The 19,784-nt window shown below is 42.1% G+C and overlaps 1 protein-coding gene across 3 annotated transcripts in view; it reads left to right on the forward strand.

Moving 5' to 3' along the window:
* Positions 1-19,784, forward strand: part of mef2aa (myocyte enhancer factor 2aa) — a 73,001-nt gene that overhangs the window by 49,471 nt on the left and 3,746 nt on the right. The window contains exons 4-9 of one of the 3 annotated variants that reach the window (XM_073471539.1): positions 5,471-5,602; positions 5,670-5,804; positions 7,571-7,793; positions 15,424-15,608; positions 19,248-19,377; positions 19,540-19,663. In XM_073471539.1, the coding sequence (XP_073327640.1) occupies positions 5,471-5,602; positions 5,670-5,804; positions 7,571-7,793; positions 15,424-15,608; positions 19,248-19,377; positions 19,540-19,663 (929 nt within the window). The remainder of the gene's footprint in view (positions 1-5,470; positions 5,603-5,669; positions 5,805-7,570; positions 7,794-15,423; positions 15,609-19,247; positions 19,378-19,539; positions 19,664-19,784) is intronic. The other 2 variants (XM_073471538.1, XM_073471537.1) reach the window with 2 other exon arrangements.

The following is a 19,784-nucleotide window of genomic DNA, read 5'->3' on the forward strand; positions in this document are numbered from 1 at the left end:
AATGTAAAGTTTCAACATATTCGTGTTTTGCAGAATCGTACGTATGTATCTGTGGCTGCTTTAGATTTAGTGTGCATGACTCATTTTGTCACTACTAGTCTGCCGTTGCGCTCACAGTTCATTGTGATCCGTCCATTGTTGTTGTGGTGTCAGGTGGGACTGATTCTCACTCTGTGTATTGTTTTTCTAACGGCTACAAGACAACAGTATCAAACTAAAATGCAGACGAGAGAGCTTGCCCCCTCCTGCTTGTCTTCCTGTCCACAGAGTAACTAGACAATGGAGTGAGCCAAAGGAAGGACATGAATCCAGCCTCATATCCTGATATCAATCCGCTCGGTAATGTGCAAATGGTCATGAGATAAAAACAAGATATGTCTGGGAATTACAGAGGTCTCCTTATCTAAGAGCCCCTCACTCCCAACTCACAATGTGCGGTGGGGAGTGGAGAGAGAGAATACGGCGGCTGCTAGTGCTGCTGGGCCGTGGCATACAGTGCCTTAAGACCAACCAAAAGAGCCTTTTATTCCCCTCAAGTGAAGACTACAGCACCACAGGGGAAAGGGAACACGATGGTAGTGAAAGTCTCTTAAGATGTTATATAAGAGCAGAAATATTCCTCAGCAGATAAAAGCCTTCCTATCAGCCGCCTCCCCATGCTGATTTCCTAGTGCGTTCACACTCAAAGAAGCCCTTTGATAAGCACATTAGATGGAACGGCCTGGACACAATGGTGATGTCATGAGGATTAGCACGCTACCTTGCTTAGTGTAGCGGCGGGCACAAGGGCTAATTCACAGCACTGCAGGGTGAGAGGCTGGAATGAGGTGAGGGGAGGCCTCTGCTGCACGACCGCTTGAAATATAGCTTCTACTGTATGTCGTTTAGGGAACACAACATGCATTAAACCATCGTGTTGTGCTCCTGTTTTGAAACATTTTGTGTAATTTCCCGCTGTATTGCCATTACGCTACAAACTGTCTTGCTGTTGAGGGGGCCTGTAATCAGAGCCGTGGTGCAGCAGTCATAGGTCAGGTGGTGCTCTGCCGATAGTGAAAGCCACTGTAAGTGACTGTGATTCAGGCACAATGGAAGAGACTGTAGAAGCAGCCTCTTCATGCCTTCCTTTCAGCCATCTCCCCCACAATTTTTGAAGTTTAGCTTTTATGCCGAACCACTATCTTTCTCCTTTCACCCTGCCTTCTATTCACGTACAGTACCGTGCAGTACATGAATAAGTTAAATGCAGAAAGCTCTCTTGACACAAGAGAGGGAGAACATCAGAGTGAAATTGTTTTCCAAGACTCACAGCAGCAGAGTAAATTGCATGGGCCCATTTCACTGAAAGTACTTCTCAAGAAACAGGTGATGTAGGTGGCTTATGCAATGGTTTGAGTTTTATTTTTAATCCATGGAATAGTGTTTGCTTCAGTTTTTGCAATAAAAATTGAGAATATAATGCTTAAAAGTAAACATGAGACCAAGGACTGAGCAGAATGTAGGCATGATGAACTGTATAAAAAAATGTGTTTTTAAAGTTACTTAGTGGGCACAAATACATCGATTTCAAATCAAAGTGGTATGCAAGGTTGCTCTTCGCTGCAAACGAAGCCCTCTGTGCTGTACATGCACCGCAAATCTGGAGAGGGAATCGCTGTGCTCAATGTTCCCCATGGTTACAGCAAGGTTAGTAGTGGAGACGAAAAACAAGTGTTTTCTTCAGCATAAGGAAGCCTCCTCCAATGGAAAACGTTTGTCAAGAGAAGTCCAAGTACCACACAAGGGAAATGCTGGACGCACACACACAGATGCGCGCACAGACAATAGTGGCCAGTTGGTTTGACGTCAGCCACTCAGAGTCTCATTTTTATCTGAGGAGCCAAATTTCTATCAATACAGGTTTGGACTGCTGTGAGAAAATAGCAGCTGGCCTTGTTCCCACTCATCTTTGTGAGCCTCTCAGGGCCTTGTGAATAGATTACACAAGTTCCCTTGTCTATACGCTCTGCGGCCCCCCTCTCCGGCAACAAACATCCCCTATCCATCTTTCATCAGAAATGCTACTGAAAATCCCATCCTCAGCTGTATTCACGTCCAGCCAACTTCACTTTTGAACCCCACAGCTTGTTTCGACGACATTTGAGAGGCATTCTGAAGCCGCCTTTGTCAAACTATTCATAAAAAGAAGTTATCCTTTCTTTTTTGCCTCCTGATTGTCTGGCAAGTTTCCCCTTTTCTAGGTCAGAGCGCTGTAGTGTCTGGAGCAGTCCGCAGCGTCGACATGTAAGAGCAAAGTTGATCTGGGGTCGGGTGGCCTTCAGGGCTCCATGTGGTCCCTTCTACGGCCATGTCTCTGCGCGGCTGGCTCTGATTGGCCAGCATGGGGAGCCAGGTCTTGACAGGTGTTTGGAAGAGGGACACCTGTTTGGCCATGTGCTGATTTAGTGATCCATTTAGTAGGAGCTGTGGGCAGCGTCTGTGGGACACCCGAAACATGCCAAGTCATTTAACAAAGAATTACAGCCATGCTTTCCAAGCCCTTCAATGTGATATGCATTTAGAACGCCACAGAGATGAGAAACTCTTGTATATAGAGCACCTTAAATGCATCTTTATGAAGATAACATGTATAGAGCTGCAATGATTAATCAATTAGTTGTAAACTATTTAATTAATGGCCAACTATTTTGATTATTGATTTATCAATTTGAGTAAGATCTATTATGCTTTTTTAATGTTTTCATTTCCTTTAGTGTTTTCTATACATTTCTGTGCATGTAAGAGATCTTGAATGTTCAAAAGGTCAAAGTCCGTACCGACAGATTAAAACACTGCTCCTGAAAGACCTCGTCAGTAGTCCCGCCTTTAATTCCCTGACTTCATGACATCACACTATGTCACCATGTCACAAATTTTCATAATTTAAGCCTTGCGGCTAGTTTGGCACCTAAGAATTTTATTTAGCACAGCTGCTCTGTTGTTGTAAGTGGTGCTGGGTCAGGCGTGTGTGAGCTGACCAATCAGAGCAGACTGGGTATTCTGGAGGGGGGCCTTAAAGAGACAGGAGCTAAAACAGAGAGGGGAAATACAGTGCTACAGTGCTGCAGCACTGGACAGTGTGAGAAAACTGATGTGTTTTTTAAGCACTAAAGCATGTAAAGCTATTCTAGATGAACCCCTTAATAACATAATGAACTTGAAAATGAGCATAATTTGTCTCCTTTAAGAAAAAAGTCAAAATTATCTGATTCCATTTCTAAAAAAGTGAATATTTTTCCCTTTATTTGCCTGTCTTTGACAATAATCTTGGTGTTGTGGACAAAACACAATTTTTAGACCGAACAACTAGCACGATGATCGAGAAAATTATCAACAGATAAGTCAATAATGAAAATATATACGTTAGTTGCAGTCCTGTATGGCTGTGATTCATGTCATGTATCACGGTACAGATCTGTGCTGCCTGCCCTTGTCTGCTGCTATCTGGTTCCCGCTCACCCACTGTGCTGCTGCAACCCCTCCCTAAATGGCTTGGGCCAGTGGGTGCGGCGTGCTGAATTTTGGCCAGGCTTGTTGTGAAAGTAGAGCAGCCCTGCCCATCTCGCACAGCCGTGCCCGACCAGTCCGACCAAACTATTCCCATAATGAGCAGGTTGGAGCTTAAAATTTGCAGGTTGAGATCAGATCTTTGGCTCGCTGGTAGAGAAAGTGCATAGTTTTAACCCCAGTAAACACAGGCCTTTCAGGACCCTAACTAAAGAGGGTTCATTCAGTAAACAGGAAATGAACCAGCAAGGCGTTTTCTTAGAATGAGAAGAATGCCTCTGCTCTGTACCACACCAAACAGTAATGCATCTGTGGTACAGTGCTAGCCATTCATTATCCAGAGGACTCTCTCTCTCTCTTACTCTCCTCTGGGCATTGTGGACACTTAGGTCTGAAGAGATGTTGGTGCTTTTCTGAACTTCCTTATTTCTGTCTCGGCGTACACAGTCACATCTCTGCCTGTACGATGTACATTAACACTGTTCTTGTGCGGCTAAAAATGTACAAACCTCAGAACATGTATGCGTGTGAGTGCATTGAGATGGAGCGAGCGGTAATCTGGTTTTAACGAGCAATAATATTATGCAGGCGTCTCATAAAGAGCCATGGCACAGGTTTTTAGGAAATGTAACTTACACTGAGGTTGTGGTGAGCAGCGCTGGGTTAGCCGCATTGTCTAAACGCACTGTCACATTGCTGTCAGAGGATGTAGCAGCTGTAGAAAATACCCCCCCTCCCCACACATAACACACACAAACACAAAAGTCACACACTCTCACACCCAACACAACACTCAGACATATGCACCGCACACACTCCTACTCGTAGACTTTCTGTTTCTCTCTCACGTACACACACACATTTTCCACTTTGTTGGGTGATGAAGACCAGAAACACAGAGTAAGGTCTCATTAGTGTGTGTAGGTTTCTCTCCTCCACCTCGCACTCTGACCCGTGCATCCACAGGAGTCAGCGACCTTCCTGTAGACACGAGGCCTCCGAGGCAGCCCACAGACAGGGCAGGGCGGCTGCTGTGGACCTGCAGCAGCCTGATAGAGGAACCTTGAGAGCCACACATAAATCATGTTTTGATGTACGCTGCCTTGATATCACAAGCTGTCACATGCTGTCAGCGAGTCTTGTTAACACTGCTATTCAGAGCTGTAATGAGGAGCAGAGAACAGCCTGTATGAAAGTGAGCAAAGGAGCACGGCGTTGCGTTTATTTGTTTAGCTTTTTTCCCCCTGAAGTTAGAATAGGCTCTTTATAACACCACAACACACTGTCCTATGTACTTAAGAGCTCTTTGCTTTTACAATAATTGCTCAATTTCATGCTCAAATAAGCATCTTTGACCACATTTGATAATCCATTTTATTCCCCACATGCATTAACTTTGATAAGATCCCACGAGTGACAACCATACTGAATTACAGACTGGGACGGTCTTAAAGTGCTCCGCTGTAGTATCGTCTTAGGCAGTGGTTTCTTCCAGCTGGGTGGCTTATGATAACTGAAATATAATGAAAAATGCAAACACACACTTGCTGCAAGAGAAGGAGGAACAGAGAGGGATGGAGGCAGGGAGGGAGGGAGGGAGGTCGAGGAGGAGACGGAAAGAGGGGAAAAGGGAGAAGGAGGACAATATTTTGTTTCTCTGAACACTTGAAGGGTGAAAGGATATAGAGTGACATTTCAGTTTCCCCTTGGTACAGAGCCATGTGTCGAACTCCAGATTAACCTAGCATTGGTGCAGCAGCTGTTCATGTTGTGCCGCAATAAAAGAAACAATTTGAAGGAGAAACATTCAGTAGCTGATGATTTTTTGTACATTTGTTTCATATTTCTCTGCTATAAAAGTAGCAAAAAACACAGAGCCACATCTTGTATTCTGTTTCTTTTCAACTGTGCAATTTCATTTCAGAAATTGAGAAACAAAGGCCATAATGACTGTGCTAGTCCTGATCCCGATGACTGTTTTGGGCACAGCCCCCTCATGGACGACCATTTCGGCAAACTAAGCGAAGAGAGTGATTTAATGTACAAGCGCTGTGGTGTAAGTACTTCCTTTGTCCCCTGCTGTTTTGTGTTGATTCCTGTCTTTATGTTGATGTTCACTACAGGCGCTAAACAAGAAAGAACACAGAGGTTGTGATAGCCCGGACCCTGATGCCTCATATGTCCTCACTCCTCACACAGAAGAAAAGTATAAAAAAATTAATGAGGAGTTTGATAATATGATGAGAAATCATAAAATCGTAAGTACTGTAAATGCAACATCTTTGCTTGGCTTTGTGGCACAAAAGGATTTTCACTCTTTTTTTCATTTAACTTTTTCCTCTTTTTGTTACCCCCCCCTCCTCCAGAACCTCTGTCAACTTCTTTCAGATCTACTCTAGCTTAAGATTAATGCCCCCTCCCCCCCTTCACTGGGCGTGCATTTGTTTCTTATGTTGATTTGTTCGGCAACTGATATTTTGGCACACCCTGATAAGATCACATTTCATGTGAACAGGTGAAATGTTGCATGCTTCTGCTGGAAAGATTACACCCTAGTATCATGGTCATGTTATCATAACTCAAACAGCAGTCGCTATTTAAACACATCAGGAATGTACAGTAAATACTCACGTAGCGTGAGTGTTTATCATAAACTTCTGCAGGTTCTGAGATTTAAGGTTTTACATCTCAAACCTGATTTTTATCTCGTAATGTAACAAATAAAAAAGACTTAACAGTTCTTTGATAATGCAATGTTTATCATTTCTCCTTTCAGATCTTTCTATTATGTCTCTCTCAGTGCAGCCTACTATAAAATATCTCATACTCCAGCAGTAAAGTGTTCCCACAGCACACTAACACTACACTATCATTTAGCATCTTCCCTCTCCTTCATCACGTACCACACTGGCTCACCCTCTAAAACGCCACAAATCTTTTGTGATCTTATCATGCGTGACAATATTAGAATTATGCAAGAACATAGTGCTTACTAAGCAGTCGTTCTCTCTATGTTCCTGACATGAAGAGCATCACTTTGCCATTAACAAACTAATGATAACAGCCGACTGGCTCACTGGATAATGCTATGATGAAACGTTCTCACTGCCACCTGTCATTCTCACTTACGCTTTGCGCAGTCAGCACTTTGTAGGTAAATGCAAGTGAGTCACGATTCTTGTCGTTGTGAGTCCCCGCATTCCCGTCTCTGCAGTGCCAAGAGACACATTACACAGCAGTGTTTCAGAAAGAAAAAGTACATCTGTAGTGCTGACTGCTGCAATGCCAAAGTGATCACCTGAATGCATGTTTTTGGATTTTGTGTTTTCTGTGTTTTCTGTGTGTTTCGGTAGCACTGAAGATATGTGTGTATTCTGTATGTATGATGTTAATGAGAATAAACGTTTTGGATGGTTATATAATGTCACTCAATCAACCTCAGTTGATCAATGTCGGGCAGAAATGTTTCTTAAAATATTCTGTTATAAAACAACTGCTGAGTTTAAAATGCACTTGCATCTTATTTTTTTGCAGTTATTTAGTGTGCCCTCTGCCTGATTATTTTGTGAATTTATTAATGTATTAAAGGGACAACATACATATTTTTCCTCTACTGCTGTTTGTCCATCTAGTTTGTTTTGATGTGAGTTGCTGAGTTTTGGAGATGTCAGCCGTAGCTATGTCTGTCTTTTCTCCAATAAAACGGAAATTTTCCAAATTTAGTTTTTTGGGGCCTTGAACACCACAAACAAAGTGCCATCTAATTCCATTATATTTGAGAGAAAGCAGACATCTCCACGGACGATATCTCCGAAATTCAGCTGCCAACAATTACATGACTAAATAGTACAACAGCTAAAAGGAAAAATATGTATTTTTGTTTTGGGATGAACTGTCCCTTTAAAAAAAAAAAAAAAACTCCAGGGTCGCTCTCTGTCAATGATGCCATGACAACCATCAGACCATGGATTCAGAGTGTGTTTGTGTGTAAATATCTCTGTGTGTGTTTGTCTCCCTCTTGTAGCCCACAGCATTGCCTCAGCAGAACTTCTCCATGCATGTGGCAGTGCCTGTGTCCAATCCTAATGCCATGTACCAGCCAGGAGGGACTCTGGGTAGCCAGGCCCTGGCAGCAGCCACAGCCTCCCTGAGTGACAGTGGGATGCTGTCCCCTCCACAGGCCTCTCTGCACAGGAATGTGGGCTCGAGTGGAGGCCCCCAGAGGCCCACCAGTGCAGGCAGTGCAGGTTAGTGGACAAGAACCCATGTCAGTTGGTCAAAGTGTTCTGAGGATGATCCAAATCACTCAGAGCAGGCTTCACAAAAGCTCTTTTGTCTAGAAGTTGTATGTGATTATAGTGTCTTTCAAATTATTGTGATGTAACGTATTATGCTCACTTTCATGGTTTTATTTTAGTTTAATACTAGAATAGGTTTACATGCTGTAATGCTCAAAAAACACCTCAGTTTCCTCATACTGCGCAGTGCGGCAGCACCGTGTTCTCCATCTGTCTGAGATGCTCCTTTTTAGCTCCTGTCTCTTCAATGCCCAGTCTGCTCTGATTGGTCGGCTCACACATGCCTGAGCCAGCACAGATCACTGTGTCTTGGGTCAGCTTTGTCATGTTTTCAGCTTCCAGATAGCTTCACTTCTACAGTGAATATATGCATAAATTATGCAAATGTGTAACATGGTGACGTACTGTGTCACAAAGTCACACAATTATGTGTTGGACTACTGACGAGGCGTTTCAGGCACTTCAGGAGCAGTGTTTTCTGTGGGAGAGAGGAGCTCCTGTTGGTCCAGACTGGAATTTTTCCCTTTCAAGACCTTTTACATGCACAAGAACACTGAAGGAAAGGAAACAGTTCTGGTGAAAACTGATGGTGGTCACCCAGGAAGTCATTAGCTTAGCTTAGCATTAAATCTAGAAGAAGGCGGGGGCAGCTAGCTTGGTTCTCTCCAATGCTAAGAATAGAGCTAGCCTTTGTTTATTAACAGAAATGTGAAAATGATAAATTATATATTTTGAGAGTCTCCAGCTATAGTTCTTACAACAGTTAATCAGTACGCCCTGCATCTCTTTCCCCTACATCACACCCAAAAAAACACAATGCTTCAGCTAGGCTAGCTGTTTCCTTTGCTTCCACTCTTTATGCTAAGCTAGGCTAAAGTGGTAAACTATTCATTTAAGGTAACTTCAGGTTTTTCTCGTGTTGTTCCTAACACAGATAGAGTTTCAACGTTGTTTTCAAGATGCTGTTGGATGCACTGCTCCTAAGGCCAGGAAGTCATGTCATACTGACACCTGTAAACTGGTGTTTGTTTGATATATTTTTCACAACGTCTTAAAATCTTCTAAGATCTTCACACCATTTACTGTATCAGCATTGTGGAAAAATGAAGTCATTCTACGCTAGTACTTGTGTGGCTGGTGTGACTCAGTCAGTCCAGATGGCTTTTGCAAGATTCAGCTCCACCGCATACGATGGAGGTACATGCAAGAAGGTGTGAAATGTCTCATTCAATTTTGACCACATATCAGAATTGGCTGACACCTTCCCATCTGCAGGAGGTTTACTTAGTGGTTGTTTATGACGATATCTCCTGTTTCGTGATTATCAGCTGCAAGATCTCTATTGTATCTTTTTTTCTGATTCATGTTGGACCAACATATTTCAACAAAAGCTGAAAAAAACATCCAGGCGCATGTGGCATATTAGCATCGTGTGCTTTCATTTAAGTGCGTCTCTTGAAAGCGTCTGCTTGGCTGAGTGTTCATATGATTATGAAGAGAGGCTCCCAAAGATACCTGATTTCAGGAAATAAATAATTGCATGTTGGAGGTGTGTCCTCATAGTGGAATGCTGCATTCACTATCTCCAACTTTATGAACATAGCAAACACCATGCTGAACACAGCTTGATGTTGCTGTCTTTGGTCATATATTGAAAATTTCCCCACCGTGAGGACACTGGCAGGAGCACATGCCTCCCTCTTCGTGTGCTGCTGAAGATAGATCTACATGACATTTCATGTCTGGTCTGGCATCTCCATCACATCTCTGCTAGCTTGCAGAAGGATGCAGATGGTTAATCATATCACTCTGTGCATCTCATTAGGTGGCATGCTGGATACCACAGACCTTTCAGTGCCAAGTGGTGTGGGCTCCAGCCCAGCGGGTAAGTCCTCCCGGAGAGATTCATTAGCTCTCTGTAGCTCTGCCCAATAGGCCTCCTGCTTAGCACGCGAGCTGGATAGTTGCGTATCCATCTGTGATTGGTTGAAGACGGTTGTCTCTATCATTGACTGCAAGTGCCTTTCCCCTATATTCTCACTGCATGCAAAGGAAATACATGTGTTGCTCCTCTCAACACAGGAAATGTATGATATGCTTGTAAAATGCATGTTTGGGAGATGGGAGGTGGCTCAGCAGCATTCACTCAGCGTTGTGTTTGTGCTTGAAACCAACCTGGGTAACCAGGCGAGGCAATTAGCTGTCCAAATGACTTTGGCAGGTAAATAAACGCAGCGTTTCCTTTAAACTTGTCACCTCGATGTAGCCCTCCCTCCTCCTGTTTCCTTCCCTCTATTGACAGGTGCATCTGTTTTCACCCCGCCACTCTGACAGCCCTTATAAGGCTGGAGAGGGTCTGTAAGATGCCTAGACCAGCATAACCCTGTAGGTATTCGGGCCATGACATCCCACTAAGTCCTCAGTACACAATGACCGGACAGCCTGTCATGGCTGCAATGTGCTGTCTGAGAGGCGGAGGCAGGTGGAGTTTAACTCTTTCCTTATTGCTCCATATAGTATTTATGACAAGATGCAGTATGGTGTTACGAACTGCTAATGATAGGTAATGTTCATAGCTTGTGGCAGACCATAAGGACATGCTTACAATGGGATATTTAGTTAAGTATTAATTAGAATATATAGAGACCACCTCGGATTGGTTTACAGGCAGCATTTAAGAGAGAGTTTTAAGTTTGGGGTGTGGTACCGGGTTCGGGGTAAGAGTTAGGATCCTGTGCCAGGGGGCGTCAGCGTCTTGGCACAGTGTGAGCATGCTGCAGCTGTTGTTTGTACCAAGTGTGTAGAACAGCAGAGGCTACAGGGAGGAGAAACCTCTCCAGGCCTGCTGTCAGATGACCATTCCTGACATAGCTCTGATTTTTCACAAGTAGCAGCTATGACCACAGCAGAGGCCTTTCAAAGCGGCCAGATGGAAGATGTGTCGTGTGATATCTTCACTCCTGTTCGATGGCGTCACTGCAGGGAGAAGATTATGTGCTTTTTTACATAGAAAAAGGAGAATCTTTGGGTCACTCAGTGAGATTTGAAGGATTTACTCATTGCCTGATTGTGATGATGTCACAGTGAACATTTGTAGATGGATTTTTCTAGCAAACAAGTATCTATTGATAAGCCATATTTTCTTGGCCTTGTCCAGTCTTTGGATCAGATAACGGCTCTACAGCTATTACACGTTCACAATAAGCATCTCTTTAAGTCTCATTTGATACAGTTACTCCACTGTGAAGTTCTATAATAGATCTTTTCTCTTTACAACTCATACAATTACACCTAATTACAAGCTTTTCCTTGACTGGTGAGTGTTAAAGGGTAACCACCAATTTTACACATTAAAGTGAGTTTACAGGTCTTGGGGAGTACTACTGCATATGTGAAAAAAGGTACTTTAAAGCCTGTTGTGGCTCCAGAGGAAGCTGCATGTAGTCTCATAAATTGCCTCCAGTGACGTCACTCAGAGGCTAAGTTGCATTGTGGGTAATGAAGGCACCCGGATTTGGTCTCCAACAACACTGTTGGACTGGAAGTTTAAACACAAATGATCAAAATCGATGCAGCAGAACCAGAAATACTTCTATAACCTTTTTTATTCCATGCATTCTTCTTCCTTTCCCAAACCTGGTGCCAGATTTCATGCAGCTTCCTCTGGAGCCACATAATTTATACATTTTTTTATCACATATGCAGTAGTACTCCCAAAAACCTGTTAACACACTTTAATGTGTAAAATTGGTGGCGTTACCCTTTAAGAATGAAAGTTGTGTTGAAGAACAGCAAAAGATTAAAGAGAGTACTCTCTCTTATGCAATATGTCTGCAAGCTGTACCCATCCTTAAATTACTATTGGAGCATATCAAGCTCTTGGAATACAACTACAAAGCTCGTTTGTATGTTCAGCAGATCATACCAGGAAATTGAATAAATTGTACTCGTTACAACAAGTTTGTGTTCTTGTAAAAAGTAATTTTCTTTTATTGTAGTGTTTGATCTCTTCATGATGAGGTTAATTAAATGTAAAAAATATGTATTCAGAGGTGGAGGATGATGATGAATGACACCCATGCTGTACAGATAAAACCAAAATGTGAAGAGTGGACGGAAAGAACATATAATTTACCTGGTTTCCATCTGCCTTTAGTTTTAACAAATCACTGTCTGCACATCCTGCCTGGACTCAGTTTTATGAGACACAACAATAGGAGTGTGCATGGCATCTATTATTAGAAAACTGTTTTTGGAGGCCTTGATTCTCATCTTTCTTCTCATTCATCAAGACATTTTGCCTGAGCCTGACGCACGTGGGCTGCTGGGCACAATAAGTCACTGTGTTTTCTTTCCCTGAACTTAAAATGAAAACTGAATATTTCAGCTGTAAACACAAGGCCTTATGTAATGCCCCTTCCCAGACCGTGTTAATAATTCAGGACAATGAACTGAAACCAAACAGCTTTCAACATGCAAAGGTTTCAGCCAGAGAGGATTTATTGGCACAACCAATTTAAGAAGTCTGAATATGGAATGAGGGCAGACACCAGAAAAGCCCACTGAAGTGTCTGGGCCTTTACTCGAGGCTGATACCTTGGCTCAAAATGAACTTTGTGGTCTAAATATTTCTTCAGACATGTGTTCCCTCGTTGGCAATTATTTGAAAGAAGTGTGGGATTTTCTCATCATCAGACTTCTGAAGTCATAATCAGAGGCGCGTTTCAAAGATATGCAAGTCAGGTGGGTTAATCCAAGTCTAAATTAGCACGGACTGTCTGTCTTTGCCCTGTGATGCACTGGCAATGTGTCCAGTGTGTCATCACCATTATCAGGTCAGCATATGTTGGTATAAAAGTGGGCAAAGAAAATGAAATGTTAATAGATACAGCGTGACGACAGTCCTGTTTATAATGCAAAGTGAGCACCATTTATGTTGTGACATTACAACAACAGCAACAGCTTTACACACGATGAAATTCAGTGGATTAATGCTGCATGAGCATTAGAGTGGCACAGGAGCTTTAGATATATCTAGTCTCTGAGAACGATTTCAAAATTGTCAGTTATTCTTGGCTCTATTAATAGTTTAATTTTGATTAAAAATGTTCTTCACAACACAGCAGAGATGAGGAGAAAAAAATCCCCTTTGCCAATAAATGTCAGGCTTATAGCATTTCTTTGTTGTTGTTGCACAATTTATTCAATTTAGCATTAAACTATACCTTATTTGAAGGTTTACATATATATATATGTAAAATATGTAATGTATTTGTCATTATACAACACAGGGTTGCGTAATGAAATGAAAGTTTGTTCCTTAAAGCAACATTATGTTGAAATGTTGTGTGATTTGGTGCCCCCCCACAGTTTCTGAGTGCAACGTCACTGTCGTAAATACAAATTGCAGGTGTGTAACAGTTAGTCAGACGTAATGTAGGTTCCAACTATAAACAAAACTCACTACGTTATAACAATGTTATGTGCTGCAAACCTGTATGTTGAAGTCAACATGTATGTAACCCTGTGATCCTACCCTCTCACTGAAGTTAAAAGACACCGTAGCATCAAAACAATTTTGAAGCTTTTATTTTAAGGTGAAAAAGTTCCATAGTGTTGCTTTAATCCTACACAAACAGATCATACATACAGTTATTTTGTTATGATTGATGTTTTTTTATGGTTTTGTATATGTGTTGCAGGAACAACTTAGCTAACGAACTAACTCCATGCTAACGTTTCATAGCAGAAAAAGTCTATCAGCAATAACACCTGCGTTACATTGAGGTTTACCAGTTGTAGGCTATTTTGCACGCCAGCTTACTGATGTGTGAGATACACATCGCAATGCAGCCATCTTTGATGTTGTTAGTTAACACCTGTGTTTCCCCCGCTAACAAGTCAAAATGGCTGTTGAAAAGGCCGTCATGTTGTCACCTCCTATGTCTTGTTTTCCTCGACAACAGCTTTCACAGCTCAGTGATTGTAATCAGAAAGCTCCTCAAATGCCATTTTGCCCACCGTTCTTTCACATGAAAACTCTATTTGCACTAACGTCTCATTCCCACTCAATGAAATCTTCACTGCTTTTAATCAGATCTATTTTTAGGGCCTTGGACATTTACTCTGCTAATTCTGTAAACACTGTTTTTACTTGCAGCAGCCAAGTCTCGTATGATCAAAGCCAGAGCTGATGCCGATCTCAGCTTGTATATACTGTTGATTCAGCTGCGTGATACTATTGTCGGCATCATAACTGTTTATTTGACCATGAATTGTTGCTGTCCTTATCTGTAGTCGGAGGGGCTATTGTTCCATTATGTTCCTACGCAAGAGCCTACTCATTGTGCGCACACTTTGTGTTTCACTGGGATACACTGAACACAATGGAGAAGTCAGCAACTTGTTGAAGTGTTACTGATCTGTTGATGCAGTGCGAGATACAATTCATTCTGTCTTCCCGTTGTTTTCAGGATTTCAACATGTATATATTGTAATGGTATATTTTTTTACTTCGACTCACATGGAGTAAGTTCAATTTAAAATACGAGCGCACTTGAAATATTGCTTTTGTTTGGTTATTCTTTTCATAGCAGTTCATAGCTTCATTTTTATTAAAGGGGATATGTGTGGAATCTGCACAATCCCACTGCAGACCTTGATCAGATGAGTCATACCGTATCTTGAAATTGAAAATAAGAACTTTAGGTTGACAAAACCACGAAGAATTAATCTTTTTCTGTATTTTTAAAATGCAGCAGTTATCAGAATATTGGGTGAAGACGGATGGTACAGTCATTTCTGACTCTGTGGTTCTGCTTCAGAATGAATTGTTGCATATTTTTAGGGTGCTTAACATATTACAGTCTATTATACAATCAGATACAGTATCTTACAGCTTTGGTATGAATCTATGCACTGTTGCACACTGTTACTGTAAGTCTTTAACACCAATATGCGACTCCCTGGAAAGTATTTATCTCATTACATTTAAGTAATGTGTCCCACACCCACTGATAATAATCATCCCTTGCATGGGATAGTTGTCCAGCGATGGAGTGGGGGGTGAGGAGGATGGGAGTTCCTATAATAACTTGGTGGTAGCTCATACTCACTTATCAAGAAAAAGGAAATGACTAATGACCAGGCACATCAAGGTGTGAACGTTGAGGGGAGAGTCTAACACTTTGCTGTTGTTTGTGGGCACAGTGTAAAACAACAACATCTTTTATTGTTTTTTATTCAACTGTAATGGCTTCAGCTATTCCTTTTAAGCAGTCACAGTACATTTGTCAGTGAACTGCTCCTCATCCCAAGCTGCAAAGAATTGACTTTGATCTAATCATTCACAATAAAAATAAAAGGCTCATCAATTTTGAAATGGACATTTTATTTTTGTAAATGTGCAGGATAATTATCCGAGTCTATTAAAACTTCCCAGAGGGTTGGAAACACTTAACGCTGCGTGCGGCGGCAGGAAAACAACGCTGTGCGAGAGGTTTTGCTTGATGACTGCGAGTGTTGTCAGTCACAGTCCGTGGTTTGATGATGTGTTTCTTGTCGCTGTGTACCTCTGCAGGGAACGGTTTTGTTAACCCAAGGGGCTCTCCGGGCGTCCTCAGCACACCCAGCGGCAATGGCCTGGGTAAAGTCATGCCCACCAAGTCTCCACCACCCCCTGGAGGGAACATGGGAATGGGAAGCCGCAAGCCAGACCTAAGGGTTGTTATCCCTCCATCTAGCAAAGGGATGATGCCCCCGCTGGTGAGTACAGAGCACACCACTGCACACAAGCATCAGCAGCTCAAGTATCTCTGCTGCAGGGCACACCAGACCTTTGTTTGGTCTTTTAATCTAGACTTTAATAGCAGAAAGTGGTGTTTGTCACATTTTTTTTATGTTATCACATCGATGTAGCGTGTCATGCTAGTGAGGTCGCCACCTCACCAAAGAGTATCTGCCAAGTGGGACTTACTCACATCTGAGCAGCGTTCAAAACGTGGGCTGAGCCAAGAATCTGCAGCCCAGGTGTCATAACTCTCACTCAGTTATTCCAATTTAAATTAGAGGCATTCTCTAATTATAATGATGAAGATGCAGTCGCTCTGACCACAATGAACACCTGAGGCTAAACTACACTCCCCTGGTCATAAATCAACATTCAGGAAAAAGTATAAGTGGGAGATATTGAGACACCGGCCAGCCAATTTCCAACTTTGCGTGTTGCTGGTGTTGTCAGCAACAGGAGCCACTCCAGGAAAATGATTGTGTTTGGTAAATAAACCTCGGGTTACTGTGGGTGCTCCTCCTTTTTCTGAGCCACAACTAGCCTGGAGCGCAGCGTTAAACAACTGTGTGTTACCATGTTGGCATGTGGAATCAGCAGAGCAGGACGGGTTGTGTTGTAAGAGGTCTGAAACAGGTTAGGCAACGGCTGGAGGAAGATTCTGTTCTGTCTGAGCCAACGGAGCGTTTTAGATGGAGGCTGTGGAGGGTGCTGGCTGTGGCAGGTCTGCAGACAGCCTGTCATTAGGCCATAATGGTATTAAATTAATCACATCTCAGTGTGACAGAGTGTAGATGAAGACTTAATCAGGGGCCCAGGGTGCGAGCCAGATAATATCTTGTCGCCCTTGTCGTGTCTTCCTGCCGCTATTGATTGAGTGTGGGTATTAAGACAGGCCCGGCCCGGTCACAGTATGTCCCACAGCACAGAAAAGATGGAAGATCGGGGCTTCTGGTTCCTCTTTCAGCACAGGGAGGATTTGAAATACATAATACTATAAGGTCAGTGAAGAAACGTCAAATCTAATTTCTGATGATTAAGAGATGATTGCAGCATCCCAATCAAAATCAGATGAGTGCTGGTCAACATCCAGAATGCTTCTGCAGCCTAAATGGACTCTCTGTTCTTCACTTCACTGACTTTTGTCCAGGATCTGACGCATTTACAAGATGTCGACTTTATAGCCCAACAAACTCCACTGTTGCTAGAACATGGCCACATACCCAAAAGTCATACTTGAGTGAAAGTAAAATATAAAATATTAAAAGTGAAAGTCACCCATATGAATAGTACATGAGAAAAAGTCTTAAAGTATCTGATATTAAAGGTGCAATGTCTAGTTTTTGGGAGATTCAATCAGAAGAGAAAAATCTTAATGGGCGAGCTTGTTTATGAATTCAATATTCCTGAGTTTGTGCTATTATGTTATTATATCACTTTTGTGAGTTCTAATTGACTTTTCAAAACTACATAGTGCACCTTTAAATGTACTTAAGTATCAAAAGTACAAGTTAAAATGAAAATACACATGTATTTACATGTATGTACTGTTTATACTGTATACTGTGGGTTGACATTTTTCTGATTATCAGAATCATTATTTTTCCAAATCAAAATAAATTGAATTCATAAAAAATGCTCTACTTTGGCTCTGTTACGGCAAGTAACTAGTCACTAAAGTTATCAAATAAATGTCGTGGAGTAAAAGTAACAAAAAATAAAATAAAAACAACTCAAGTAAAATACTTTACAAGTGCCTCAAAATTGTACTTAAGAATAGTACTTGAGTAAATGCACTTTAAATTCTATCACTGCACATACTTGAATTGAAAGTAAAGACATATTACCCAGATGCCTGTGCTTTGGACCATGTAGTTCATGAGTAGAACAACAGGCTGTAGATATAAAATGAGTGTGATTTTTACAACGCCGCAGAAGTCTTCCACACTTCTGTCGTCCTTATTGTTCCTTTTGCCGTAAAATCGAGATAGCTGGCACCATTTTTCCAGAGCGATTTACAGTCACTCTGCTTCTTAACTCTGTAACTCTGCCTCTCTTCTTCTCTTCTGTTGAGGGCAGTCGGAGGAGGAGGAAATGGATTTGGTGAGTTCTGACAAAATGCCTGGGCAAATGGCTGAAATGTGCTTCCGGTAATCACACATGCTAGAGTAAAGACAGCGCTGAAACCGGAGATTGGCTCTCAGAACTGCCAGCAACAATAAATGAAAAAAAAAAAAAAAATTGTTTTGTCACTGCATGTTTTTGGGTTTGGCCTGTGAAAATTGCCTCAGCCTGTTAAATTGGCTCCTCCATTTCCAACACGTCAATGTTAGTCATACACCACCAGGAATGACAGAGACGAACGGTGGAAGATAAGCTCAAATTAATGTTATTTGTTTAACCATTATTGGTTTAAGAATGACAAAAGTGTTTATTGGGCAAAAACATAAATAATTGATATTTTTTCAAAAGGAAGAGAAGATTACATCATCTCAAATGACATCATTCTGTGAGATACTTGGGTTTGGTGAAGTCATCTGGCTGCAGAGTGTTGGAACAATACAGGGAAGCCATCAACTAGATCATGATGCAATGCTGCTTCAAACGTAACCGCTGGCAGCTGTTTGTTACATTATATTCTGATGATTTGTTTTCGTATTGTTCTAAACCGTGTCTGCATTTGATTAGCGTAGCCGGGAGTGTGTGCGTTTGGAGCTCACAGCGTAGTTTGCTGCATGACCACACCATGCTGTGTAGGTGTGTTTGTGTGGACTGCATGGCAGTCACCGCACTAAAAACCACTGGAGCTTTCCTGTACGTCACTCTGGGAATTAGAAATGTGTCACTTGTATTATCCTTTTGCACCCTCTCCATTAAAGGTTGTTTATTTGATTATAAAACTAATCACTGCGCTCACTTTGGTTTGTTGCACACTGGATGTGTAGGCAGTAGATGCTGTTGAAGGGGCCTCGCCGTTCCTCACCTGCACCGTCACTGTGCCTGTGTTCTTTTTCATGTCTAACAAAGTAAAACTCACGAAACAGATTGGAGTACATCTGATTAATAATTTGCTGTGCCTGAAGCTGCATGTCAGTTCTTGTGATTTCTGCACTGACTACAACTGTCAGTTGTCCACTTAAAAATGGTGGTGGAAATAAATTATTTATTGTGATTACTGAAATGTACCTAACTATTTTTAGCGCATAGTAACCATTTCTGATGTGGGATAAAGTCTGCAGTTTGTTGTACACACACACACATATATATATTTAGTGAACTATATCTGGACTAATATCAGAAAATTCATCACTAATTGAATGCTGTTTTCTGTGTTTTCTTATTTTATTTATTTGTCAAAAGATACAGACAGTAGTGAACAAGAGAGAGCAGAATATTGACTGCAATGAAGCGACACTACCACCTGGTGGCAGCTTTTATTATTAAATCTAATTTCCTGATAATCAAAGCATGTGTAGTAAATGGCAACTTAGAAATAATAAATAAATTGAAGCATCTAAAATTAAATATGTTAAATAATGAGAAATACACACGTGTAGGCGGATTAGTGCTTTATTTGGGGCTTATGCATTTTCTATGTTGTTTTGTGTATTTTGCAGAACACTCAGAGGATAAGCAGCTCCCAGTCCACCCAGCCGCTGGCCACTCCAGTAGTGTCTGTCACCACCCCCAGCTTACCCCCACAGGGCCTGGTCTACTCAGGCATGCCCACCTCCTACAACCCTGCTGGTGAGTCTGGCCTCGCTCTCCCCTCGGACTGAAAACAAGCGCCTCAGCCGTGACTGTTTGTACTACACGCTGTTGGTTCCTGCTCTTTTCTCAGTGGCACACGGTGTTGTAGCTGAAATGTGAGTGAGTTCTCACTGTGTGTGGCTGCTTTTGTTTTCACAGAGTTCTCCCTGAGCAGTGCAGAGATCTCTTCCCTACAGGGCTTCAGCTCTCCTGGGCTCGCACTGGGCTCCATGTCGGCATGGCAACAGCATCAACTAGGCCAGGCAGCTCTTAATTCTTTGGTGTGAGTAACACACTTCCAAACAAAGGCACACTCTCCAGACGCCCTCGCATAAAAGCAACACCCACTGTGCTCTGCGATATCATGCTGAATCACACATCTACATATTCCCGTTTTCTTTCTT

The sequence above is a fragment of the Pagrus major genome, chromosome 8 (genome assembly GCF_040436345.1).
Source record: "Pagrus major chromosome 8, Pma_NU_1.0".
In the NCBI taxonomy this organism is placed as follows: domain Eukaryota; kingdom Metazoa; phylum Chordata; class Actinopteri; order Spariformes; family Sparidae; genus Pagrus; species Pagrus major.